This window comes from Dunckerocampus dactyliophorus, chromosome 2 (assembly GCF_027744805.1).
Source record: "Dunckerocampus dactyliophorus isolate RoL2022-P2 chromosome 2, RoL_Ddac_1.1, whole genome shotgun sequence".
Taxonomy (NCBI): domain Eukaryota; kingdom Metazoa; phylum Chordata; class Actinopteri; order Syngnathiformes; family Syngnathidae; genus Dunckerocampus; species Dunckerocampus dactyliophorus.
The window spans coordinates 48,237,088-48,262,089 of record NC_072820.1 but is presented as its reverse complement, the minus strand read 5'-3'; the positions used below and the strand labels follow the sequence as shown (position 1 = coordinate 48,262,089).

General features: G+C 49.7%; 6 protein-coding genes across 9 annotated transcripts; 2 read left to right on the top strand and 4 right to left on the bottom strand.

Annotated features, from left to right (window-relative positions):
* Positions 1-568: 568 nt before the first annotated feature.
* On the bottom strand, positions 569-2,203 carry pde6gb (phosphodiesterase 6G, cGMP-specific, rod, gamma, paralog b). Its single transcript, XM_054768801.1, has 4 exons — positions 2,044-2,203; positions 1,313-1,497; positions 1,196-1,236; positions 569-1,108 (listed from the first exon to the last, which is right to left on the bottom strand). Exons 2-4 carry the CDS (start codon positions 1,456-1,458, stop codon positions 1,032-1,034), a joined length of 264 nt encoding a protein of 87 aa, XP_054624776.1. The 5' UTR covers positions 1,459-1,497; positions 2,044-2,203; the 3' UTR covers positions 569-1,031.
* oxld1 (oxidoreductase-like domain containing 1) lies at positions 2,067-6,706 on the bottom strand. The gene is made up of 3 exons (XM_054768800.1): positions 6,442-6,706; positions 5,511-5,851; positions 2,067-2,215 (listed from the first exon to the last, which is right to left on the bottom strand). The coding sequence occupies exons 1-2, from the start codon at positions 6,493-6,495 to the stop codon at positions 5,522-5,524; spliced, it is 384 nt and encodes a 127-aa protein (XP_054624775.1). The 5' UTR covers positions 6,496-6,706; the 3' UTR covers positions 2,067-2,215; positions 5,511-5,521.
* Positions 6,707-6,919: 213 nt separating this feature from the next.
* On the bottom strand, positions 6,920-11,885 carry gprc5c (G protein-coupled receptor, class C, group 5, member C). 3 transcript variants are annotated; one of them, XR_008569636.1, is made up of 6 exons: positions 11,656-11,885; positions 10,033-11,038; positions 9,024-9,121; positions 8,811-8,943; positions 8,579-8,734; positions 6,920-6,947 (listed from the first exon to the last, which is right to left on the bottom strand). XR_008569636.1 is itself a non-coding variant. In XM_054768798.1 (5 exons), the coding sequence occupies exons 2-5, from the start codon at positions 11,015-11,017 to the stop codon at positions 8,679-8,681; spliced, it is 1,272 nt and encodes a 423-aa protein (XP_054624773.1). In that variant the 5' UTR covers positions 11,018-11,038; positions 11,656-11,885; the 3' UTR covers positions 8,429-8,678. The 3 variants fall into 3 exon arrangements, 2 of the variants coding, with proteins under 2 accessions (XP_054624773.1, XP_054624774.1); XM_054768798.1 differs by lacking the exon at positions 6,920-6,947 and having other exon boundaries at positions 8,429-8,734; XM_054768799.1 differs by lacking the exon at positions 6,920-6,947 and having other exon boundaries at positions 8,430-8,734; positions 8,815-8,943; positions 11,656-11,884.
* A 571-nt stretch (positions 11,886-12,456) lies between these two features.
* On the bottom strand, positions 12,457-14,680 carry gpr142 (G protein-coupled receptor 142). Its single transcript, XM_054767310.1, has 3 exons — positions 14,276-14,680; positions 14,011-14,159; positions 12,457-13,746 (listed from the first exon to the last, which is right to left on the bottom strand). The coding sequence occupies exons 1-3, from the start codon at positions 14,296-14,298 to the stop codon at positions 12,830-12,832; spliced, it is 1,089 nt and encodes a 362-aa protein (XP_054623285.1). The 5' UTR covers positions 14,299-14,680; the 3' UTR covers positions 12,457-12,829.
* Positions 14,681-16,245: 1,565 nt separating this feature from the next.
* btbd17a (BTB (POZ) domain containing 17a) lies at positions 16,246-19,001 on the top strand. Of its 2 annotated transcripts, XM_054767309.1 has the most exons (3): positions 16,247-16,684; positions 17,142-17,430; positions 17,501-19,001. In XM_054767309.1, the coding sequence occupies exons 1-3, from the start codon at positions 16,609-16,611 to the stop codon at positions 18,573-18,575; spliced, it is 1,440 nt and encodes a 479-aa protein (XP_054623284.1). In that variant the 5' UTR covers positions 16,247-16,608; the 3' UTR covers positions 18,576-19,001. The 2 variants fall into 2 exon arrangements, with proteins under 2 accessions (XP_054623283.1, XP_054623284.1); XM_054767308.1 differs by having other exon boundaries at positions 16,246-17,430.
* Positions 19,002-19,176: 175 nt separating this feature from the next.
* map2k6 (mitogen-activated protein kinase kinase 6) lies at positions 19,177-23,582 on the top strand. Its single transcript, XM_054766703.1, has 12 exons — positions 19,177-19,465; positions 20,486-20,546; positions 21,320-21,368; positions 21,499-21,612; positions 21,672-21,791; positions 21,933-22,049; positions 22,122-22,173; positions 22,245-22,372; positions 22,437-22,514; positions 22,596-22,735; positions 22,808-22,853; positions 22,925-23,582. Exons 1-12 carry the CDS (start codon positions 19,357-19,359, stop codon positions 23,000-23,002), a joined length of 1,092 nt encoding a protein of 363 aa, XP_054622678.1. The 5' UTR covers positions 19,177-19,356; the 3' UTR covers positions 23,003-23,582.
* Positions 23,583-25,002: the final 1,420 nt, after the last annotated feature.

Below are 25,002 nucleotides of genomic sequence, written 5' to 3'. Positions count from 1 at the left end.
TAACTGAAAATAAAAACTAATAAAAGTGTTAAAAAAAATAAATATTTCAATAAAAGTGTAAAAAATAAAAATGTCTCAAATAAAAACATTAAAAAGTAGTAAAAATAAAAATGACTCAAATAGAAGTCTAAAAAATACATAAAAATAATAAATAGTATAAAAAAACAATGTAATACTTCACTGGACAAACTGCTCTCCATCATGGACAGGGACAGCGGAGCTCATCCAATAATAGACTCCTCCAATTCCGTTCCCACAGTGAACGCTACAGGACTTCAATTATTCCACACACCATCCAGCTGTACAATACCTCACCTGTCCGAAATAGAGCTGCTGTAATCAGGCAATTTCTCTTGTGGATCAATAAAGTCTAAGTCTAATAAAAATGTACAAAATAAAAATAAAAATGATCCACATAAAACCATTAGAGAACCCCTGGTGTAGAGATAACCAGGCCTTTGAAAGTGAGTTGAAACATGCACTCATCAGGAGGAAAATTGGATGAGAGAAAACCCTCCTCTCTCACCAAATAGCATCAATTACAGCCGTTTTTGTGATTGAGACAAAGTTGTGCGAGTTACACTTGGAAGATTTTAATGTTCAAGTGACACAAGATGAGTGTTAGAACATAAACATGATACGATGGATGAAAAGGTACAATAACGAAATGACACAAACAACATCAAGAAAAAGACAGGGTGAGACATTTACGCAGGATGGATTACAATGACACAGCAAACACACGACACATTAGCAATGCACATTTCCTGGAATGTATTTTTCTACTTTAACAAAGAGACTTCCAGGTGTTTTGGTTCCTTCAGGCTGGAAGGAAAGGAGTGATTTGGGCGCTCAGCAGTGGCCCGTCTCTGCGGAATCCACCTTTAAGCGACACCATTGAGCGGGTTAAACTCAGCACGAGGCTGCCTGGCTTGGTTACGTTTCCTGTGGAGTCCATGACGAGCAAAGGGGGACGTTTTTTTTGGAAATGTTTTTTGTCACAGTTCAGTGTTGCGGGGAAGATTTCCGCCTCAGATGATGCCATACTGGGCCAGCTCGTGCAGCTCCAGGTGATTGAAGGCCTCCCAGGGGCAAATGACTGTGATGTCTGCAACACAAACACACGTGTGATGTTGCTCAATGCACACACACAAGTCACACGCAAACCATGACGGGAGAAGTTTGAAAAACTGACCGGTTCCTAAGCCCTCCATTCCCGGGATATCATCACCAAAACTGCAGACAAATCACAGTTACACACAGGAAGCCTACAGTATCTTGTGCTTTGGTTTGGAAACGTGCAGACACGTACCCCTGCACTCCCTTCTTGGGAGGCTTGCTCTTGAACTGGCGGGTCTGCCTCTGCTTGAACTTGGGGGGTCCTTTGCGTGGGGTGGCAGGGCCGCCGCTGACCCGGGTGGCCGATTTGATCTCAGCTTTGGGCGCTTCCAGATTCATGTCAGTGATATCTGCGTGCTGTCGTGGTGGCGATGACACCTGCACAGTGTGGACACGTGCACGCCGTCACCTCGGTGTGACATTACATGTCTTTATAACCCTCTTAACCCCCCCTACAACCCCCTGCACAGACTGGATTACGCTCACATTCTATTGTGACTCCTAGTTCTGTCAGGATGACCCAGTTGGACAGTAATCCTGGGATCAGGTTACTAATCTCACTGTAATCTGGTTACAGTGAAGACAACACAAGTGCTGAGCAGACAGAGATGTTCTTAAGCATCACACCGCTCAATGACAATCCCAAAAACACCTGAGAGAGGTATCTTCAGCAGAACACAACACCCATTAAATAGTAACCAGTCAAGAGAAAACACACAAAACATACAATAATGTACAAATGTTGTCAGTATACGACAGTAAATTCATCGTCCTCATCATCCTCTGCCAATTTAGCCAGTATGACCACTCTTTTTCCAAGAAGTGGGAATAACAAACAACTTCCACATCCAGACAGACGGCCCCTCAAACTTCCACAATGCGCCTTAAGAAGTCAGCGTGTAGTATCAGCGTTCTTCTACTCACCGGCTGCTTGCCGAAGAACAGCCAGACGAGAGGGTGTGAGCGCAGCAGATGAGTGGCCAGCGGGGGCTGAGGGCCCCTCTTATACGCTGAACCCCTGCACAGGATTAACACAGTAACGCCTCCTCCTCAGACGTCCGCGTGTTTTGGGAAGGGTGTTCTACCTGCAGGAAGACTATGAGGACAACAACCTGTGATTAAAAAAAACAGCATGTGACATCTCGTTTGTTTTCATAAACAACAAAAACGTGGCATCGTGCAACACAACACACCTCCTTTGCCATTTGAACATACACCCGATTTACTAGCAGAAAGTTGTTGTTATGCGGACATCTCAGACCATCAGCTTGTCAATCCTTCAAGGCTCCATAATGAAGAAGCTTGCATCTCAATCATTATAAGTCCTCTTGTGAGAGTTCAACTATTGCTTCATATTTATTTATCATCTACGATGGCAGTGAAAGACAGATATATAGATAGATGTAGGGGGAAAGGAAGGACACAGAAAGAAGGATGTAGGGGGGAAATGAAGGACACTTTTGAACATTCATCCATCCATCTTCTACCGCTGATCCAAGATCGGGTCGCGGGGGCAGCAGCCTAAGCAGGGAGGGTCACACTTCCCTCTCCCCAGCCACTTCGTCCAGCTCCTCCCGGCGGATCCCGAGGTGTTCCCAGGCCAGTTGGGAGACATACTGTAGTCTCTCTGTGTCCTGGATCTTCCCCGAGGCCTTCTACCGGTCGGACTTGCCCTGAACCCCTCCCCAGGGAAGGCGTCCGTGAGGCATCCTGACCAGATTCCCAAGCCACCTCATCTGGCTCCTCTCAATGCGGAGGAGTAGCGGTTCTACTCCGAGTCTCCCGGATGCTTCTCACCTTATCTCTAAGGGAGAGCCAAGCCACCCTACGGAGAAAACCCATTTCGGCCGCTTGCACCCGCGATCTTGTCCTTTTGGTCACTACCCAAAGCTCATGACCATATGAGGGTAGGAACGTAGATCGACCGGTAAATTGAGAACTTGCCTTTCTCTCTCTCTCTCTTCACCACAACAATCCAATGCAGAGTCCGCATCACTGCAGACGCCTGTCAATCTCGCGTTCCATCCTTCCCTCACTCCTGAACAAGACCCCAAGATACATAAACTCCTCCACGTGGGGCAGGAGCTCATCTCTGGCCCGGAGATGGCTTTCGACCCTTTTCTGGACGAGAACCATGGACTCGGATTTGGAGGTGCTGATTGTCATCCCGGCCGCTTCACACTCGGCTGAGAAACCAATCCAGTGAAAGTTGAAGTTCACGGCTTGATGAAGCCAGAAGGACAACATCATCTGCAAAAAGCAGAGACTCAATCCTGCAGCCACCAAACCCGAACCCCTCAACACCCTGGCTGCACCTAGACATTTTGTCCATAAAAATAATCAACAGAATTGGTGACAAAGGGCAGCCCTGGCGGAATCCAACCCTCACTGGAAACGGTTCCGACTTATTGCCGGCAATGTGAACCAAACTCTGACACCGGTCATACAGGGAACGAACAGCCTGAATTAGCTGGTCCGACACCCCATACTCCCAGAGTACTCCCCACAGAATTCCTTGAGGAACACGGTCGAATGCCTTCTCCAAGTCCACAAAACACATGTAGACTGGTTGGGCAAACTCCCATGCACCCTCAAGGACTCTGCTGAGAGTGTAGAGCTGGTCCGCAGTTCCACGCCCAGGAGGAAAACCACACTGCTCCTCCTGAATCCGAGATTCAAGTATCTGGCGGATCCTCCTCTCCAGAACACCTGAATAGACCTTACCAGGGAGGGAGGCTGAGGAGTGTGATTTCACAAAAGTTGGAACACACACACACACACACACACACACACACCCCTTCTTAAAAAGGGGGACAACCAACCCGGTCTGCCAATCCAGAGTTTCCCTCCCCCAATGTCCATGCGATGCTGCAGAGACACGTCAACCAGGGCCTAAAGGAATTCCGGGCAGATCTCATCCACCTCCAGGGCACTGCCTCCAAGGAGCTTTTTGACAACCTCAGCCCCAGAGAAAGGAGAGCCCACCGTGGAGTCCCCAGGTTCTGCTTCCTCATAGCAAGACGTGTCAGTGGGATTGAGGAGGTCTTTGAAGTATTCTTTCCACCGAATAGTGTTTTTTATCGACAATCTGTGACCAGCACAGAAGTCCAATAACAGGGGGGCCGTTCCTCCCAATCACACCTCTCCAGGTCTCACTGTCGCTGCCAATGTGAGCATTGAAGTCCCCCAGCAGAACAAGGGAATCCCCTGAGGGAGCACTCTCCAGTACTTCCTCCAGAGACTCTAAAAAGGGTGGGTATTCTGAACTGCTGTTTGACGCATAAGCGCAAACAAGTCAGGACCAGCCCCCCCAAACTGCCCTCTCATTCACCGGGTTAAACTCCAACATACAGGCCACAAGCCGGGGCGCAACGAGAATTGCCACACCTGCCCGTCGCAGTTGATGTAGGGGACAAATGAAGGACAGGTACAAAGGTGTAGGAGGAACTGAAGGAAAGAAAGATGTAGCAGAACGAAAACCAGAAAGATAGAACGATGTAGGGAGAAATGAAGGACACAGGAAGACGTGCAAGGGGAAATGAAGGACAGATTAAATATGTAGGGGACAAATGAAGGAGCTATTATAACAATAAAGGATCTTCTCAATGACGCTGACTGTAGGTTTGACTGCCATGATGAGCTACTGTCAGTCAGCCACGCGTTGCATCAACACTAATCTCTTATTTCCATCACGTCATATTCAGCGGGCACAACGCACACTTTGTGCGAAGGAGCCGATGTAATCCTGAGATCCTGAAAGTACTGCATAATGCGGTGCCCCCTGCCCCACAGCCAGGAGAGAGTCAAAATTACCAGACCAGTGCTGACGCAGGAGGGAGATCAGGATCAGCTCACAGAGACACTCGAAAGGCCTCGCAAAAAAACGTGGCTAATTCCTGCTGCCGTGTCGACAACCAGTAAACAACCCTTGAAAGTACAGTATGCAAGTCGAGCTGGGGGTGTCTCTTACGCCCCCTGGTGGAATTTCTTTAGCTGAGGCGAACCAACAAGAACACATCAAGACAAGCTGGTGTTTAATTTACAAGACTTTAAAATATATCTGAAAAAACACTCTTAAATATGAAGCAATGTAATAAATATGTTTGAAACTTCAAACAACTTCAAAGTGCAAGTGAAAGTAAAAAGTGACAAAGTAGCAGGACTATTTTCCGAACATTTCATCATTTTTTCCACTGAAATTCAGTCACATCAGCAAACTGACGCTTCCAGCCACTTTTTCCCCTCTCAGGCAGCTTGAGGAGAAAACTATTCTTCAAGACGAGGCCTGTGGTGGCAGATTGTTGGTGACAGGATTCTGGAAGGTTCCGCACACATGGAATTCGTCAGGATGGATGAGCAGGCCGTGGAAGTGTGGCACAAAAACAACTCACCAGCACTGACATCACGTCTTCTTCAGGAGCCTTATCTCCATCTTCAAGTAAGTCTTCAGGTTGTCGTCCAGAACGTTCTCCTCGACAGCAGCCAGCGCCCGCTCGCCGCCGTCGTTGTAGTAGGCCAGCAGCTGCTCGGCATGTTCTATCCACACGCAGTTATGACAGCCGCTCATGCAGCAGTAGGTGGGGGGTGTGGGGGGGCCCTGCTCAGCCAGACAAGCACCGTCACCAGGGGGTGGGTTGCTGCTCTCCGATGGGCCCGCTGGTGAATCTGATGCGACAGAGGAGCTGCGAACGTTCCAGCTGAGCAAACCCCCCCTCCATGATGCCATGCACAGCTGGAGAACAGAAGAATATTGAATGACACTGCATTAGACCAGTAGTTTTCTCAACTGAAATGTTCCCAGAAAGCAGTTTTGATGAAAATAAGAAAAGGCAATACTGTGGTACCAATGTTATACATTCATTTCCAAACGCCTTTCTTATTATACTAATCAGCAGTGATGGGAAACTCGATTCCCTTCACTGACTCGACTGATTGTGAGTCACTGAATCGGGTACTCGTCACAACGCGCAAGTTCCACCCTTCCCAATTGAACCACTGTCCGGAAAACAAGGGACATTTTAACAAGAGTGAGTAACTGAATAAGTTAATGGAGACGAGCATGCAAAAGACTCGAATCGGTTAAAAATTTTTGAACGACTCGTTCATGTCATGTCTCCCACATCTTTACGCAACAGGGTCAAATCAAATGACCAAGGTAAAAGTTAACGTTCTCTTCTGCATACTTGGCAAAGTCAAGACGGCCAATTATTGTAAGATGACTTATCCTGTAGTCCTATTATTACGCTGTAACACAGCAACAAGTGTTACGATGATTAAATAGTGCAGTTAGTTAGCGGCTAACGCTAATTTTTAACTACCGACCTGTCGTAAAGAAGACGTCGTGGACCTCACCATATTGACGGCAAAATAAACCATCCTCGTGTACAAACAAGGTGTGGTTGTGAGTTTGACTATTTTAATTCTCGCTGAGTGTGAAGTTCGATAAATATAATCATTCAGGGGCTAAAAGCGATACAGGTTATTTGTAACCATTCCTTCATTTTCCCGGAAATAACATCCTGTAAACGAAAGCATTGATTGCTCCTTAGGAAAATAATGTGACCAATCAGAAACGAAGATTTCTCACGCTAACCAATGGACAAGTGCAGGCGGTAACAAACGGACTGGTTGCATTTACATATAATGTCCAGCAGATGTCACTATTGGATATGTTTTATAGTACAGTCAGTCGCGGAGCTAGAAATTTTTCAGAGGTGGCCAAGGTGAGAGCATTACTCACATGGGGTGGCAATAAGTTGATAACTGAAATGTCTAGATGGCCAGTGAGAGTGTCCAGTGATGGCCATGGCCACCATGTAGTTCCGCCACTGAGGGTATAAAGTCAACATTATAAAATATATATTTACCATATTGTGTTTGTGTTTTAGTTTTCACCTCTGAAGCAACTCTACATGGCTATCATGTCTGAAAAAGCCTCTTTCATAGTAAAAGTAAACCCTTTTAATGTGTTATTTGTACTTCAGTCAGCAACACCTACACTACACCACGCCCCTCTCACCATGTTACCCTCCACTGATGCAGCAGGCAATGCGTGTTTGTTTTCAGGAGTCTGCGGTCCCTGCAGACCTCAATGTTTGCAAGCCGCATGCATCTATGGCAACGCAGCCGAGATACCAGCTGTGTGGTGGGCCATGTTATCTCCCGGTGCAAGGCCCGCAGAGAGGCTCCAAGCTCAGTCACGCTTGTCACACTTCATGGAAAGTCAGACAAGGCTGAGCGCCCTTGAAAGGCTGCTGCTATTGTTGGCAAAAGAACAGACAAGAGGAAGAGTAACACACGGGGCACAAAGTCCTCACGGCTTCTGCTGCATTTTTGGAGCCAAAGTGGGAGAATAACGTTTGAAATAAAGTAGAACTCCATCAGGCTGAAAGGTGATGTTGGACATGCTTCACTGAAGCTCGGATCTAAAGTCCAGCAGCTTCGCTTCCAGCAGACTTTTCTTTTTGGATTTGATAGATATGCAATAAATAACACCAACTCAACCCAACTCTCAGAGGAACGTAAGGAATGTGTTACATGTTAAGATACAAGTATGACCTCCAACCAGCCATGTTGGAATACTTGTGATAGCGCTGAGGTGGCTCCGTGAGCAAGCGTGACCCAAATGCAGCTGTGTCAACAGCCCGGATCGCTCCAAACACACGTTTGCGTGTCGTTTTGTGTCCTATTGTGTGTGCTGTGTAACCACGCTGCCTCGTGGGTGGACATGTGCAGATGCGCTGAGGTGCGGTTCAGGTGTCCTTGCTCGAGGTCGTCTGACAGTGCCGTCTTTGTGTGCCGAGCACACAAAGAGCACATTGATGCCGTCTCTCCTGCGGTGCGCGTGGACGTGCCGCGGCAACGACATCACCAGCGAAACAAGTCAAATGTTAACTCGACTAAATTTGCGTAAGTACGTTCGACACGTTTGTGGGCCAACGTGTTGATGTCTTTCGCCGCCCTGCGGTCGGGAAAGGAAGTAAACTTCCACTATTCTGAAGACTTCAGCGGAGAAAACCATCACAGACGTCCTCGTTGCTGATGAAACCGAAGCCGGATGGGCCTGAAATGGCCCCGCCTCTTCAGGAAGTTCTCAGGCAGCAGCCAGGCTGCTGGTGAAGAACCGTGTATCTGCTTTGCGTGTTTGTTCTGTCCCAGTGAGACGCGATCCACATTTGTTTTTGTCCCCTGCAGCCCGACGCAGCGGGAAGCTCACAATCAATTTTGATTCCCCCTCCTCTTATGACCTTGACCGGCTTACCCCAGCGGGATGGATGACGTCACGTCGCAACGGACGCCGACCACGACATTGAAGATGACAGGAAATGTCTAAATGTGCTTTTATTTTTGCTGCAGACCAGGAATACTGATATTAAATTAATTCTATAAGCAAAATCATAGTGCATGATTCGGAATGAAGTATATTTACATCATGTAGAAGAACTAGAAACATATTTACATGTCTTCAGTTGTAGAAAGCCAAAGTGGGAGGAGCTAATGTTGCAGAAGAACATGATGTTCTCCATGTTTCAGGACAACGCCAGACGTGGACGGGACTATCAGGGTGCAGGACAGGACTGGTTCACCACTGAGATGTCCTGTGCAGGACATTCCCCTGCAGGAGACACACACAACACCTCATCAGCCGGACGCTTTGATGCCCCGGAAGACGCTATGGTAACATCATGCACCTACGCCGCTTCCATTTAGATACACTGCGCTCGGCTTGTCGCCGTGCTGCGAGGGGGTGGAACTAATGCTGTCGGCCGCAAAGTGGGCGGAGACTCTTGGAATGGCGGTGTCGTAGCACGTGTCCGGCGGGTTCTGCAAGAGAAAAAAATCTTTATACACACAGTATATGGCAGCCTTCGCGATGGAGCCTGAACGCCGCGATGCGTACTCACCGTGCTGGCTTTGGTGATAAGGGCGAGCTCGGTGGGCTGGTACACGCTGCTCCTCAGCTGGCCCGTGTAGCCGCTGTACGGAGACACCGGCTTGGACGCTGGAAGGAACCACAACATATCGTCTTGACCGTTCAACACAACATAGCAAGCAAGCAAGCTGCGGGGGGCGTGAAAACGTGAGAAGACTTTGTCACAATTTGAGGCCTCAGATGCGGCGGAAACGGTCGCCGTGGAGACCACGCAAACACAGCCCAGTTCTGGTGGGAACGGGAGGCGAGGGACGACGCGGTTAGACATTAACAGGAAGCTCCAAACTCAGAAACTTGTTGACTTTCTGCTCATGTTGGTCATGTGACCTTAGACGACAATCATTAACCCGAGCCTCTGCTTCCATTTTTTAACACCAAAACCTCACCATTTGCATAAAACAACACTGACGGGCTGTCCAAGCGACAGGTGGCGCTGTAGCCACGATACATAACAGTGTTTACCACACCGTACTTTATTTGTGCCACAAATAGATTTAGCGCTCGCTCATGAGCCCATTATAACGGGACTTGTGTGAATGTTGATTGTGGTTCCAACACCGTACACTAGATGGCATTGTAACCCCGCATCCTAAAACACCTCATACGCATCAGAGAAGAAGAAGATGTAGCAGGAGGGATCAGTGTCGCCGACTTTGTTGCTTTCTCTTGACAAATCTTCAAATTTTCTGGTCTTATTGGACGCTTTTGGCGATTCTAGGATGAAATATATCACTCTTCAACGAGCAACAACCCCGCCCCTGCCATCTTAAAGCCCTCACAGGCGGCTCAGTCTTGTTTGTGACATTAAAAAAAAACTAACAATGTTTTTTTTACTCACTTTTTGTCTCTCACAACGTCCGTAAATAATTTCATAATTGTCCGTTATGGACAGTTATGCAAACTGTGACATCATAAGCCCCACCCCAGTGTTGATGGTGTCTGTGCGGAAATGTGAGTGGGCGGGGTCAAAGTCTGCGTACCTGGTACAGGTTCCTCCATGGAGAAGGCCTTGTTTTCCATGAACACGTTCTGAGGGTTCTGCTCCTTCAGGATGGTCTCGTAGCCCACGCCTCGGCTCGGGTACGAGTCTTCCCCAAAGTCGGACCCGCCGCCGCTCTGCAAGCAGCAAACTTGTGGAATGGTGAGGAAGATGAGGAAGACCCAGGCGTTGGCCACCAGGGCGATGGCAAGCGTGGGGTCGTCCCACGAGGGCCCGCCCCTGCCTCGGTTCCCGTAGATGTACATGACGATCCACGCCACCCAAATTCCCACGGAGAAGACGGCGCTCACAAGGATGAGAGCACCCTCCGCCTTCCACTGCTTGTGCTTGCCCGCCATGACGCACACGCTGGCCGCCACCACGGCTAGGAGGAGGACCATCACGTAGATTAGCGCCATGGCAAAGTCCTGATTAGCGATGTTGCAGGGCGTGGCCGTGGCTTCGCCTCGCTCTTTCGTGGAGTTGAGTGGCGCCAGCGGGTGACGCACAACAGTGATGATCAGCCACTCGGTGTTGATGACCACCTCCACCAACCCCAGCGCCAATGCGCCAAGACACGAGGTCCAAGCCGGAGGGGCGCTGTTGGTCCGGGCCAGGATGTTCAGCCTGACGCCCTGCACCAGGAGGCAGGACAAGCAGCCCGCGAACAGCACACCAAAAAGGAAGCGGCGTGAGGCGCAGGTGGAGAAGTCCTTCCCCACAATGAAGGCGAAGGTCAGGCCGAAGAGGCCAGCCGTGCACACCAGGAAGATGGCGTGCAGCGCCACAGAGTTCCTGCGGTTCCTGTCTTGAGTGAAGGGCACGTTGGCGAGCACTGCGATGAACAGCACAAAGGAGAAGACCACGCCGGCCGCAGCCAGGGCCTCCAGGACCACCCCCCACGCCGAGGCGAGGTCGCACAAGTTGTAATAGATGGAGTCCACGCCCACGCCGCAACCCTCGGGACGGCTCACGTTGGCGGCCATTGCGGCACCGTCGACCACTTCCTGTTTAGACGCACAAGCGCAACAGTTAAAACAAATACTTCTTTGAGTCCTGTGAGCTGTCAGACACTAGCGTGTTAATGTTTAACCGTGCACAAATATTCACGTTGACTGAAAGTGTAGCAACACGTTTAAGGCAAACAAACGATGAACAAGTGCTCTTTCTTGTATGACGTGCATGTCTACACGTTACAGCTTCTGTTTTATGTTCTCCAACACCTCTGGTCGCCACATGAGCAAGGTCAATGTGGCAGCTACCATGGCAACTGCGCACCTTGGCACGCTTGTCATTGCCAAAACATTCATTCATCGTGACATCATCATGCTAACGTGGCTAGCTGCTAGCAACATGCTCACGCACTGATTGAATGCTAGCTGCTAGCATTAGCTCCAACTTTGATGGTTTTTATAAACTTCATGTCCCTGACAAAACACTTTTACACTCGTCATTGATCATTTTCTTCTTGAAAAAAACTTACTTTTGTACATTTGACAGCAAACATGAAGAGATAATCAGTCTAATGAGAACTGCAGAAAACTGATGGGCAAAAATAATTACAACGCACACACGCTACACACGTTGGAAAGCTGAAATGGGTCAAGGTGATTAATTCACGTACCTGATTCAGATTCACCTGAAGGGCTCAGTCAGCGTGGGGAAAAAAAGTTTCAAGGTAGCATCAAAACATCAAATATCTAAATGATTCAGTTCAGTTTGTGTGGAAATGAAATGAAGGTCAGCTCTGAGTTTTTTGTTGTAGTTTAAAAAAAAATGGATCCTTTAGGAGGGTCTGCTAACGACTTGAACACAGCTTTGCTACGAGTGACATTCTGTGTTCACGCGCACACACACCTGTCGAAGTAGAAAAGAACTGAGTGTGCGGCGACGCCTGGTGGTGAAAAGTTGGTACTGTACAGTGATGATGGCTGAATAATAAAACAGCAGCATGGATGTAAACATGTCAGCCTTTTATTACTATTATTAGTAGTATTAGTGCAGTGTTAGGATATAACCGCATGAAAAACAGTTAACACTTCCTCAATCACTTCTTCTACGACGTCTTCACCAAGAGGCTGGCTGTAACCCAGCATGCAGAACGTCACTGCCCCCTGCAGCCCACATTCTGAACAGCAGCTAAGAACCACACTACACACCAGTCGTTACAGTATATTCTATTTAAAACCTTGGCGGTAATCATAGAAAATAGAGCACATGTAATTGTGATATGCATCTTTCTTGACTGTCAATTAACTCATGTGAATTATTCACGTTTTAGTCATTGCTTCACACCTGGCACTGCTACGTGGCGCCTCTCATGTCCACAAGAGGACGCTGTTGCTTTCCCTCACAAAGGCCTACTTTAAAAGACGCTTCAAATAATAATATTGTAAGGATAATTGATGATTAATTATGGATTTTAAGGTCATGTACACACTCCACATGCACTATGCTCCTTTAATCAGGTTATAAATAAAATAGCATAAGACTTTATACACTTTTTAACTGATTTCATGTTGATCCCTGTTGCACAAAATGGAAATGTACTCACTGAGTGAGTGTGAGTGAGTGTGTGTGTGTGTGTGTGTTTAGCCAAAGCCGAGGTTGTGCTGGCGAGTCGGCAAGAGGTTGTTTGAGGAGGCGGAGTCACATATCACGACATCTGCACTTTGTTTGCTCGGCAGGCCGAGCTCAGCCGGACATTTTTTAAAGCCAAGGCGGCCATGTTTGTTCCTCAGCAATAGGATGTCTTTTAAATTGAATGTGCCCATGTGACCTTGTGATGGCAGCAGTCCTCAACTGATGTGGGCAAGGGGCACAGGGTCATCCGGGCACGAGGGGGCGCTGTCCCGCTGCTGGTGTTTGTCGTTCATGGCACACGGTGACGCCTCCAGGCGGCGAGGATGCCGCGGGCCTCCTCGGAGAAGCAACGCCTCCCGGGCGGCGCGGCGAAAGGCCTTGCTGACGAAACAATAGAGGAAGAAGTTGACGGCCGTGTTGAGCATAGCCACCATGTTGGAAAGGTCGTAGGCCAGGTGGACACGCCAGTCGCGGTGCACCGAGGACACGTGCAGGTGGTAGATGACCACCACGGTCCTGGGCGCCCACAGCACTGAGAAGGCGGTGGTGACGGCCAGCAACATGGCGGTGGCCTTCCCGAGGCGGCGTGGGGGGGCCGCCTCGGCGCCGGGCTCCCTCCGCCTTGACTGCAGCCTGCAGACGATCAGCGAGTTGAGCACCAGGAAGATGCTGCACGGCAGGAAGTAGATGATGATCACGTGACTCCAAATGAGGGCGGCGTCCAGCGGCGTGGGCGGGGCGGCGTTCCGCCACATGTCCGACCACCAGAAGAACGGCACCCCGGAGGCCAGCGAGCACGCCATCACCAACGCGATGATCCTCCAGGCCCGCGCCGGGTAGCTGATTTGACGGTGGAGGAGGGGGTGGCACAGTGCCACATAGCGGTCCACGGTGAGGGGCACGGTGGACCAGATGGAGGCGTGGTTGGCGGCAAACTCGGCCGCACTGACGGCGTGCAGCAGGAGGAGGGGGACCTCGCGGTGGAAGACCGCCGTCTCCAGCAGGAAGCCGACGAAGATGATGAAGAGCTGGGAGAGAAGGTCTGAGGCGGTGACGGCCAGAAGGTAGCAGTAGAGCGCCCTCTTGGTGCGGCAGGCCAGCCTCCACAAGGCCACCGCCGTCAGCACGTTGACTGGAACACCACAGAAGAAGAAGGACACATTCTTTCAATCTCTCATGGATCAATAGCGAACATCGCGAGGACAAATGGCGTCCATCACAGTGACAGTGTAATTCTGCTGAGGGTCCGGAAGGGTCAATAACAATTATTGTTTTTTCCTCACGCATGGATCCTCATTTTCTCCCGCTAATGAGGATCCGTGCAAAGCAGCAAAGTGAAGGACCATGTGGACAAAACGTCCCCTGGGGGACATGCGTGAGACGTGCTCCTGCGTACCTGGCAGGCCCACGCACAGCAGAACACTGTAGTAGACCACAGGGATGAAGCCCAGGACACATTTGGACTTGTGGATCTCCTCAGGCTTCAGGCTCGGCTCCTGGCGGCCGGTCCCCGTCACGTTGGGCCACTCGATCATGATCGTGTTGCTGTGTGAGGACAGACGGAGAGGAAGCATGTCAACGTTTGGACAAGCTGCTCAAAGTGTTTTTATCTTCTGGTCAACACCAGATGGACCCTCGCTGCCCCCCATTAGCCTCCTCACCTTTTCACCTGGATGACCTCCATGCTGTTTTTCTGCTCACTCCGTCCATGCAGGACGACGTGGACGAGGATGTCTGCCAGTGGCCAGTGTGGTCCAAACTCAAGACGTGTCGCTCCGCCTACCGGATGATCGGCAGCCTTCACACCTTTTCTTGTTTCACCACAGCAAACACCCTCACGTTCCTCTCAGTGCTTTCTTGTCGGTCCAGCTGGGATGAGGACGTCCTTCAGGGTGTCGGATGAGCCTCTGAGAAAACATGACACTCAGCGTGTCCACAAAGGCTCCTCATGGTTCTGCTGTGACCATGTCCTGTCCTCCCTCACACTCAGATGTCCAAAACATCATGTCCAGTCACGAGAAGACATACCATACACCTTACCTTCATGTCCACGACACACCCGGCTGCTCATTTCCGACCAGAAGAAGAGAAGTCGGGAGACTCACCAGCCAGTGAGTGAGCAAAGAGGAGAAATGAAGCGGATTGGAGAGGAAGGGGGTGGGCGGAGAAGCTCGGAGGGAGGGATGGACGTAGGAGAAAGAAAACATGAAGACAACATTCAGTCATCTTACATTGAGTAAGAGGAAAAGGGGAAGAAGAACCTCACAATAAAGATAGATGACAGATGACTAATTGATACACCCATAAAAACTTTTGACACCTCCCCACACCTCCCCTGCTAGCTGGATGCTCTCTGATTTTGGATCAACATTTGCAATAAAAGTGACTGTTGTAATTATTAGTAAAAATTGAGCTCCCCTTATCTCTTCAATTGCCAAAAAAGCTTTTGGAAAGGACCTGACACACTGCTATTTTGGGGGTCACCATGCCTTCTTATGGGTTCAGGTTAAAAGGTAGCTAACTTCCGTAGTTTGCTTTCCATTAATTCATTGAAGAAATATAGTAAGAACAGTTGAACTGTAATATTTGACATCCTATTAACACATTACTATTGGTAGATTGCTTGAAAATTTGCTTTACTGGCAAAAAATTAAGCTTTTGTAAATGAGCTAGCTTACTTAACACACTGCCATTTTGGGGACATGCGCGATATCAGGGCTTCTTATGGGTTCACTCTAAAAGTTAGCTAGCTTCTTTAACTTGTTTTCTATGATTTCATTGAATAAATATAGTAAGAATAGTGGAATTGTAATATTTGACACCCTATTAAAACATTGAAAATTACCTTTAATGGCAAAAAATACGCTTTTACAAATGTGCTAGCTTAGCTCACACACTGCCATTTTGGGGACACGTGCCTCACCATGGCTTCTTATGGCTTAGGGCTAAAAGCTAGCTAGCTTTCATAGCTTGTTTTCTATTAATTAATTGAAGAAATATATTCAGAAGTATAATTGAATTGTATTATTTGACACTCTATTAACACATTACTAATTGCTTTAAAATGAGCTTTTGATGTCAAAAAGTACACTTTTGGAAATGAGCTAGCTTACCTGACACACTGCCATTTTGGGGCCACGTGTGTCACCATGGCTTCCTATGGGTTAAGGTTAAAAAGTAGTTGGTTTCCTTTTTTTTTAATTAATTAATTGAAGAAATATGGTAAGAACAACTGGATTGTAATTTGACACTATTAACACATTACTATGGTGAAATTGCTTTAAAATGAGCTTTAAAGGCAAAAAAATGAGCTTTTGGAAATGAACTAGGTTAACTGACACACTGCCACTTTGGGGAAGCCATATCCTGAGATAGTCACATGACTGTCACATGACAACCACTCCTAAATGTTTCCTGTAATCACTTAGAGTCTTGATGAGTCCAATTAGCACACATTTGGACACATTTAAAGTGTTTTTATGTTAAGAGGCTGCAAACAGTGTGCAAGTGCAACAACTGAGTCACAGAGCTGCAGTTGACCTTCATTGTGACCTTGACCTTCATTGTGACTGTGACGTGATCTGTAAAGTGAAAAAAGATCTTTCCAGGTTCTTTGTGGAGCAGCTGGGCTCTGTGTGTTGGATCAATCTACGTGCTCTACGTTCACACACTAACAAAGACTTTCAAATCATGAACATCATCGATGGCGCCGATGAGGCTTGCTGGCGCCTGAAGCCGAGTGTTGTCATGGCAACCGCGCACTTCACTGGGTCACCTTAGAAACTTTTCGACACTCGCTCCCGTCTGGACGACTTCAGACTCGAGGGCAGGCGTCAACTCTCGTCAAGGCTGCGTGGTCCGCCACACGGGGGACATCTCTGGCTCCGCCCACCAATCGATGAAGCTCGTGTGTGGCGAGAACAGCTGACAAGCCCACACTGTAAACGCGTCAACCTCCCGGGCCGGCAGGACGCACGCACGGAAGGAGAAGAAGATGGAGAAGAAGGAGAAGATGTCTGCGTACGTCTACATGCTGCTTCTGGCTTTGTGCGCGCGGGCGGGGACAGCAGGTACCTCTCAACTTTTCTTTTCTTTCACTTCCTCGCTCACTGAAGATGAAGCAGAAACATCTCTGCAACCAAATAGAGCGCTAGGAGTTCCAATCAGATGAAGGCATGGAGACGGAAACTGTAGATCTTTCCACACAAAAGTTCTCGACTTGTAGGTTCCTGCACTGTTGGTTCTGAAAGTTTCCTCCTAGGTTGTTTTTCAGAAATCACTTAAGTGTTTGCCAATGACGGGAGTCCATTCCAGATGTTGAAGCGTTAGAAGATGAAAATGTGTTGGTGACAAGCCAAGAAACGGATCAATACGTCAATCAATACAATTAAATGTGACCCACAATGTGTCTGATCTGATCAATGACCCGATGTCCTACTAAGCGGACCAGGACAACAGCCAGCAGAACTTGCTTGTTTTTGAACCGTGTCTGCGGATGTTTGATCTCCTCTTCGTCCCAATCCCAAGGCCCGTTGAAGGTGGATGACGGCCAAGATGGTGGCGGCGTGGACGCCATCAGCCACTCGCTGGCGCTGGTGCAGCGTCTGGAAGCGCTGCTCCTTCAGGGTAACGGCAGCGACGTGACGCTGCGGGTGGAGACGCCCAACGCCGATGAGGTGAAGCTGATCCCGGCCCACGCGCTGGTTCTGTCCCTGCAGAGTCCGGTCTTCGAGGAGTTGCTGCTGGCCCGCAACGGCAGTACGCTGACGCTGAGGGAGAGCGCCGACTGCGCCGCCGTTTTTGACAAGTTTGTCAGGTGAGAAGAATCAAACGCATCCTGCAGGCGCCTGCCATGCTCGCTCAGCATCTACTTGCTGTCCCCACAGGTACCTCTACTGTGGGGATGTCTCTCTGCGTCTGAACCAGGCCACGCCCCTGCACCAACTGGCCACCAAGTACCAAGTGGGGCCGCTGCAGCAGGGCATCACGCGCTACATGACGCAGAACCTGGCCAGGGACTCGCCATCGGGCCACGTGGCGGGATGGTACGAGTACGCGGTGCAGGCCGGTGACATGGTGCTGAGGGACAGCTGCCTCCAGTACCTGGCCTGGAACCTGTCGTCGGTGATGCAGAGCGGTGAGTGGGCGGGGCTTAGCAGCCAGCTGCTCATGTCGCTGCTGCAGCGTTCCGACCTGGTCCTGCAGAGCGAGATGGAGCTCTTTGCGGCGCTGGAGGCCTGGATCGTACAAAACCGCCCCGACGGCCTGACGGCAGAGAATGCGCTAAGAGCCGTGCGCTACGCCATGATGCCGCCGCGCGAGCTCTTCCGCCTGCAGACCCAGTCTGTGGTTCTGGCCCGCTATCAGGAGTCTGTGCGGGACCTGCTCTATATGTCCTACCAGTTCCACTCGGCCTCGCCCGTGCACATGGCAAAGTTCTTCGACGTCAACTGTAGCCTCTTTGTGCCGAGGAACTACCTGGCGCCGCTCTGGGGGTCCTCCTGGGTCATCAGCAACCCAACCCGTGACGACCGCAGTACCAGCTTCCAGACGCAGCTCGGGCCCAGTGGTCACGATGCCAGCAAGCGGGTCACGTGGAACGTTTTGTTCTCGCCGCGCTGGCTGCCGCTCAGCATGAGGCCCATGTACACAGAGACGGGCGCCATGCAGCCCACGCGGGTGGAAGGGGGGCGCCCCCGCATCATCATCACGCCCGCCACGTCCAGTGCTGACTTTGCCGGCGTCAGTTTCCAGAAGACGGTACTGGTACTGGCCCAACAGCAGGGCAGGGTCCTGGTCAAGCACGTGTACAACTTCCACCAGAGCACCGAGGAGAACGGCGACTTCCTGGCCGAGGCCGACCTGTACCGCCGCTCCTCGGAATACCTGCTGGACGGATCCCTGCTGCTCCATGTTGTGGTCAAACCTCTATACCAGAACCTCATCGCCACCAAGAACTGAGCCCACATTCCCAATCGGAACCACGCCTTTGGATCTCCTCAAACGTCAACTGACAAGCGAGTGTTGACGCACTACCTAGCGGGCCGGTTACTGAATTACACCGCTTGACAAAAATATCACGATTGACAAAGAGTGCGCCTTCAAACATGTCACAGAACCAGCTGGTCACGTGACCGACCAATCAGGCCAAGAAGGTTTGTTGTGACCATATTTGGACAGGAAGGCCGCAGTAAAAACAAAGACGAAAAAGTGATTGGACAAGAAATGAAAATGAAAAAAAGAGAAGGAGACTTCCAAATTGACGAGGTTTTGGGTCTAAGTGGATCAGCGTGACGGTTCTGTTTGAGAAGAGCTGCTTTTTTCTCATGTAATGGTGCTATTCTGTTCTCATATTCTATTGTATAGTCCATCTATTAGTCTGCTGCTTGTTGCTCCTTCAGTTCTTTCTACTTTTCATGATTAAAACTTATTTGTGTCCAAATACTGCATTACTTCCTACTTTGTTACGATCAAATCGGCACAGGGACGAACAGATCAATGTCATGAAGGGATGGGACTGAGGACTACTCTTCCCATGATGCATCGCGGCCGGTCGAGCAGGAAGAGCTCGCCTGCCCTGGTTCTGCTGAGATCCAAGTTGGGAGCACAGCCGCCCGTGTCGGCCCGCCATGTAGCTTCCCTGCACGACTCCTTCGTGCACGACGCTCGCCACTGCAGCGGCGCTCCGTGCGCGGACACTCACGCGGCGGACGTGCATGCGGACCGAGTGTTTGCGTTGTGCATGTGTGCTGCACGAGCCCCATCGCGAGGCTCCATGGAGGGCGGGAGCGAGAGGGACGGCTCCCCTCCCCCCCACCCCAGCAGAGGACACATGTCTCAGGCCAAGGGAGGTAAGGACATGCACGAGTCGCCGCGTGCACGCGGAGGAGGGTCACTTGCACTTCCGGCTTGACGCATTCGCTGGTGCACACTTCCGCGCTGACACCCTGCGGCGTCGTGCAAAAGCAGAGCGCGTGCACGACGTTGCATTGATGCATTGGAATCGTGCAGGGGTGGGGGGCAGCTGGGGTCACATGACAAGCTGCAGCTGTCAACTTCCTAGTGCGTGCACACTTACACAACCACCTGTGACCTTTGACCCACACAACTAAACAGCTGTTAGTTCACCTTCTTTTCCTGCAAACAGCATGCACACGCACGCGCACACATGCATGCGAGCCCCGCCCTCTATAGCTCCAAGGAAGCTGATTGAAACGCTAAGGCTAAGGCAGTATGCTAATTAGCATGGAATTCCAATGAGGAACATTTGGGATAGTTGGAATTCCAGCTGGAGTGTCGCCTTGCCAACCAGTGTGACGTGCACGCTCATTGCACTGAATGTCTTCCTGCTCGTGCACGTCTCCTGCCGCCTTCTGCTGCATTCCTGTGCTCATGTGATGCTAATCAGTGGGTCTAATGAAGGCCACGCCCCCTCGTGACGAAAAACACATGAAAGCCCATAGGAGCTCCTAGAACTGCCCAGAAGCTCATGGAAGCCCAAGGAAACTCATTGAGGTTCAGTGGAGCTCATGCAAACATATAGAAGCTCCTAGGAGAACACGCAAGCTCGTGGACGCACTTAAAGCTCCTGGAAGCACCAAGCAGCTTATAAAACGTGTATGACTTGTGAAGTTGGAGATGATAGAACTTGACGTTAGGACTTGTCATCCTCTGGGGATACAAACAATAAAGTCCGTGGTGAGAGCGCCCCATAGTCAGCAGTACTTGCTGTTTGCCACTGTCCTGCACCCCTGGGGTCACCCTGTGTCAAAGGTCACATGATCAACACTTGTCCAGCATGTCAAGTAGTCATCCATTTTGACGTGGAGGACACGTCCCTCATAAAGACAACCTTTGTTTTGTGTCCGCAGGCAAGAAGAAGCCTGCTCTCAAACTGTCCAAAGAAGTCTTTGAACATCCTCCTGCCGCACTGTAACCCTTTCACCATTCAATCAGTCATCATTCACTCAGTCATCATTCATGCATTTGCTCAGTCATCATTCATTCAGTCAGTCATTATTCACTCACTCATTCACCATAATTTTCTCAGCCATCATTCATTCGCTCATCCATCATTCACTCATTCACCGTGCATTCACTCATTCATCATTTAATCACTCAGCCATCATTCACTCATTCACCATTAATTCACTCAGCCGTCATTCATTCACTCGGTCATTGTTCACTCATTCATCCGCTCTTCATTCATTTATCCATCACTCATTCATCCTTCATTTATCCATCTTTCACTCATTCAACATATTCATTCATTCACTCAGTCATTCATTAACTCATTGGTCATCATTCATTCATTGACAGTCATCCTTCACTCACTCATCATTCACTAGTTCACTCATTCAACCATCATTTATCATCCACTCGTTCATCCTTCAGTTATTCATAATTCATTCACTCAGTCATCGTTCATTCATTCACTCGGTCATTGTTCACTCATTTATTCAGTCACCCATTCATCATTCACTCATTCATTCATCCTTCGCTCATCAGTCATCATTCATTCATTGAGTCATCGTTCATCATTCACTCAGTCATTCATCATTCATTAACTCATTCATTTATCATTCACCTAGTCATCATTCATTCATTCACTGACAGTCATCCTTCACTCATTCATCATCCACTCATTCATTCAGTCATCCTTCACTCATTCATCTCCACGCTGCTCAGGTGTCCTTGTCTTGCAGGCCGCCAAGAGATTTAGATTCCAAAGCGTGTGTGACCATCGGGGACAAGGTGACATCCTCTTCCGTCTTCTCGCTGCAGTGGTGGACATGAGACACATGAGACATGCAACATATGAGACGCGTGAGACAAAAATGTGTTCAAAACCGTCTTCTCTTCCCGCCTTCCTCGTGGCGAGCAGAATTTCGAGGTGAAGGCTGACGACTTGGAGCAGATCGGCGAGCTGGGCCACGGCGCGTACGGCGTCGTGCACAAGATGAGACACGTCCCCAGCGGCGTCATCATGGCCGTCAAGGTGGGCATCCAACCGTGAAAGCGTTCCAACGCACGTCAACGAGGTTTGTGTTCTCTTAGCGGATTCGCGCCACCGTCAACACGCAGGAGCAGAAGAGGCTGCTCATGGACTTGGACATCTCCATGAGGACGGTGGACTGCTTCTACACCGTCACGTTCTATGGAGCCCTCTTCAGGGAAGTGCGTGCTTTTATTCTGAAAGACCTCCTTGTTAGCCACTTTGTGCTTGACTGTTTTTGGAATGGAAAATCACAGCCTAGCTTGGATGCTAGCGGCGTAAACAACACTTCAGGGTGGACCATACGTTGTTGTTGTTGCCAGGGCGACGTGTGGATCTGCATGGAGCTGATGGACACGTCCCTAGACAAGTTCTACAAGAAGGCCATCGAGAAGGACCGGACCATTCCTGAGGACATCCTGGGAAAGATAGCCGTCTCTGTGAGTCAATGATGTGATCAGGGTTGGACAACATGGATGAAGTCTACAGCTGACGTTCTTCTTGTGTTTCAGATCGTCAAAGCGTTGGAGCATCTTCACAGCAATCTTCAGGTCATCCACAGAGGTCAGACAACATCTCTGAGTCTGGTTGGTTGCTAAGCGATGGTGTCACGGTGGTGTGGTGTCTGCTCGCAGACGTCAAGCCGTCCAACGTGTTGATCAACACGCAGGGTCAGGTGAAGATGTGCGACTTTGGCATCAGCGGCTACCTGGTGGACTCCGTGGCCAAAACCATCGACGCCGGCTGCAAGCCTTACATGGCGGTGAGACGCGAGTACGTCCTGCCGATTGTCTTCAGTGACCTCATGTGACCCTTGTGTCCCACAGCCGGAGAGGATCAACCCTGAAACCAACCAGAAAGGCTACAACGTCAAGTCGGACATTTGGAGTTTAGGAATCACCATGGTAGTCCAGCACGCCGTCTGTCTTTGAGAAGACGCATGGACGTTAGCCTAGCTTAGTTTAGCTGTCAACTTGTTTCTCCAGATCGAGCTCGCCATTCTGCGCTTCCCGTACGACTCGTGGGGCACGCCCTTCCAGCAGCTGAAGCAGGTGGTGGAGGAACCTTCGCCTCAACTTCCTGCTGAGAAGTTCTCCCCCGAGTTTGTGGACTTCACATCGCAGTGGTACATGTGTGTGCTTTTTATCTGAAGCAAACCCTGCTCTTACGCTTCTTCTTCTTGGCTTGTGGTTTGCAGCTTGAAGAAGGTGTCCAAAGAGCGTCCCACCTACGCCGAGCTCATGGTGAGTGTGCACCTCGTACACCGGGGGGCGCTGTAAGACCATTAGTGGCTGACAGGGCTTGTTCTCCTCAGCAACATCTCTTCTTCACCTCTCACGAGGCCAAAGAAACCGACGTGGCGACCTTTGTCAAGGTCATCCTGGGGGACTGAGTGCCCCCCCCCCCGCCCCAGCCCTTCGCAAACAGCCCCGCTGTCATTCGTCTAAACTCCGCCCACCTCGTGGGCGAGTGAAGCGCCCCGTGCATGTGTGTGTATGTCAGATGAATGAAGTGTAAACTTACAGCCTCCATGTAGTCTTTGTCATTGATCCATTGATTGGTTGGCTGCATACACGTATTTATTGGCGTGTCCTTGAGGTGGGCGGGGCCTCTCGGTGCGTTGGCATGAAGAAAACATCTCCACGAAGATGAAACGGAGAGGAAGTCGTCTTCTTCCGTCGTCGGCTGTCGTGCGTCATCTCACTCATCAGGCTGACTGACTTCCATCACTGGGGAGGAACCTGCCCCCGTCCCCCCCCCACTCCACCCCCACCCCCAGCTGCTCAATGACTTTCTTCTCTGTCCGCTTGTTGTGCCGCCTGACCTTTGAGCTTTGTTGCTTTGCTAGCATGTGGCCTCTTAGCGATCAGAGATGCTCCGTGGAGACGAGCTCTCACTCCTGTCAAGACTGATGACTGTTTCTAATTTTAGATTGTGTGCAAACGCCAATAAAAAAAAGTATTTTTACACAAGGCCTGGTCCTGCTACATGAAACACTACACTTTTTACTCTTCATTTGCTTTCATGCTGTAAACCTCTCCATTAGGCAACGCCACTGCGGCACATGCTGTTGCTGGGGTGTCCTGAGTATGGCCTGGGGGCCATTTGAGACCCACTTCTTGCTTTTTATGCACACACTAAAGATGTAATTAAAAAAAAAAAACAAAAGCAACCTACACAAATATTTGTAGCGGCCCACCACAAGTGGGAATGGCGCTACCTGTTGGCCCCCGCTCATAAACACATTATAACGGGACTCTGTGAATGTAGCTTGTCGCTCCAACTCCGTCCAGCAGATGCCATCATAGCTCTGCTTCACCTCATGGAGAATAAGAAGATGTCGCAGGAAGGATCAGTGTTGCCAGCTTTAGCGAGTAGTTCGGGAACCTCCAGAAACTCTTTTTTAAAAATGCAACAAATCTAGTGACACTTTCTGGTCTTATTGGACATGAAAGCACGTACTGCTCTTCTCAATGAGCAGCGGGTCCTTCTAAAGTGCTAAAAGCTATCATATTTGTCTCCATCTTGCTTGTGACATAAAAAAAACACAAAAAAAGCAACATAAGGCAGTTTTGTTTATATTTCTACATGTTTTTTGCATATTTATTATGCTAATTAAAGAATGACATCATCTAACGCCCGCCACATTTCCTCGTGACAGCCGAAATCGAGGTAAAACGTCGACGTGTTGACTTGCAGGAGCATCCTGGTGGCGTTGGTCGGCGTGGGAAACGGACTCGCTGAGCTTCCTGTAAACGTGGAAAGAACAGACGTGCAACGAAAATGAACACAAGCAACCCGAGCGCCTCCCCCCGGCCACCCGCTGCGGCTGCAGCGTGTTTTGTGCTGTAGGTTTATTTTACTCTTCCTTCCTGGACAAGCGCTGGGTCGTTTTGGAAAAGCAATGTCAACGTTGACCACCAGACCACCACCCTTCCAAAACGCACACACGCGCACACACGCGCACACACACACACACCGCAGTAGAACGAAGGCGTCAGTCTTCTGCGCGCTGATGATGTCATGGAAAGTTGAAAGCGATGGCTAATGAAAGACAGACGTTGTCTTGAGGCGTTTTAACATTTACATTTATTTTCACCTTGCTAGAAATATTCGCAGATTAAATTCCGAGTGACCTTTTGTGTTTTAAAAGTTACATAAGTCCCGGTGCTCCCGTCATAGCGGGGACAATTTTCACGAGCCAGCCAGAGTGGGATGAGGGGGCGGGGCTTGATGGAGGCCGTCGGAGGTGGTGGAGGGGGGTGTCTGTACACCTGCCTCCTGAGGGATAAAGGAAGAAAACAGGATCTAAAAATCCAACAACATCCTCTAAACCCCCTCAAACCTCAGGAGTCTTTGTCCTGGTCATTCAGCCTATGACGCGCACACGCA

Coding starts and splice junctions, on each gene's coding strand:
- gprc5c (XM_054768798.1), bottom strand. CDS start 11,017: ATGGCCGCCAACGTGAGCCGTCCCGAGGGTTGCGGCGTGGGCGTGGAC. Junction 8,944..9,023: donor TTATCACCAAAGCCAGCACG/GTGAGTACGCAT, acceptor TTTCTCTTGCAG/AACCCGCCGGACACGTGCTA. Junction 8,735..8,810: donor TCTAAATGGAAGCGGCGTAG/GTGCATGATGTT, acceptor TGTCTCCTGCAG/GGGAATGTCCTGCACAGGAC.
- oxld1 (XM_054768800.1), bottom strand. CDS start 6,495: ATGGTTTATTTTGCCGTCAATATGGTGAGGTCCACGACGTCTTCTTTA. Junction 5,852..6,441: donor CGACGTCTTCTTTACGACAG/GTCGGTAGTTAA, acceptor TCTGTTCTCCAG/CTGTGCATGGCATCATGGAG.
- map2k6 (XM_054766703.1), top strand. CDS start 19,357: ATGTGTGCTGCACGAGCCCCATCGCGAGGCTCCATGGAGGGCGGGAGC. Junction 21,369..21,498: donor GTGTGACCATCGGGGACAAG/GTGACATCCTCT, acceptor CGTGGCGAGCAG/AATTTCGAGGTGAAGGCTGA. Junction 21,613..21,671: donor GCGTCATCATGGCCGTCAAG/GTGGGCATCCAA, acceptor GTGTTCTCTTAG/CGGATTCGCGCCACCGTCAA.
- pde6gb (XM_054768801.1), bottom strand. CDS start 1,458: ATGAATCTGGAAGCGCCCAAAGCTGAGATCAAATCGGCCACCCGGGTC. Junction 1,237..1,312: donor CCCAAGAAGGGAGTGCAGGG/GTACGTGTCTGC, acceptor ATTTGTCTGCAG/TTTTGGTGATGATATCCCGG. Junction 1,109..1,195: donor AATGGAGGGCTTAGGAACCG/GTCAGTTTTTCA, acceptor TTTGTGTTGCAG/ACATCACAGTCATTTGCCCC.
- btbd17a (XM_054767308.1), top strand. CDS start 17,036: ATGACCCGATGTCCTACTAAGCGGACCAGGACAACAGCCAGCAGAACT. Junction 17,431..17,500: donor GTTTTTGACAAGTTTGTCAG/GTGAGAAGAATC, acceptor CTGTCCCCACAG/GTACCTCTACTGTGGGGATG.
- gpr142 (XM_054767310.1), bottom strand. CDS start 14,298: ATGGAGGTCATCCAGGTGAAAAG. Junction 14,160..14,275: donor GAGGTCATCCAGGTGAAAAG/GTGAGGAGGCTA, acceptor GTCCTCACACAG/CAACACGATCATGATCGAGT. Junction 13,747..14,010: donor GCTGTGCGTGGGCCTGCCAG/GTACGCAGGAGC, acceptor GTGGTGTTCCAG/TCAACGTGCTGACGGCGGTG.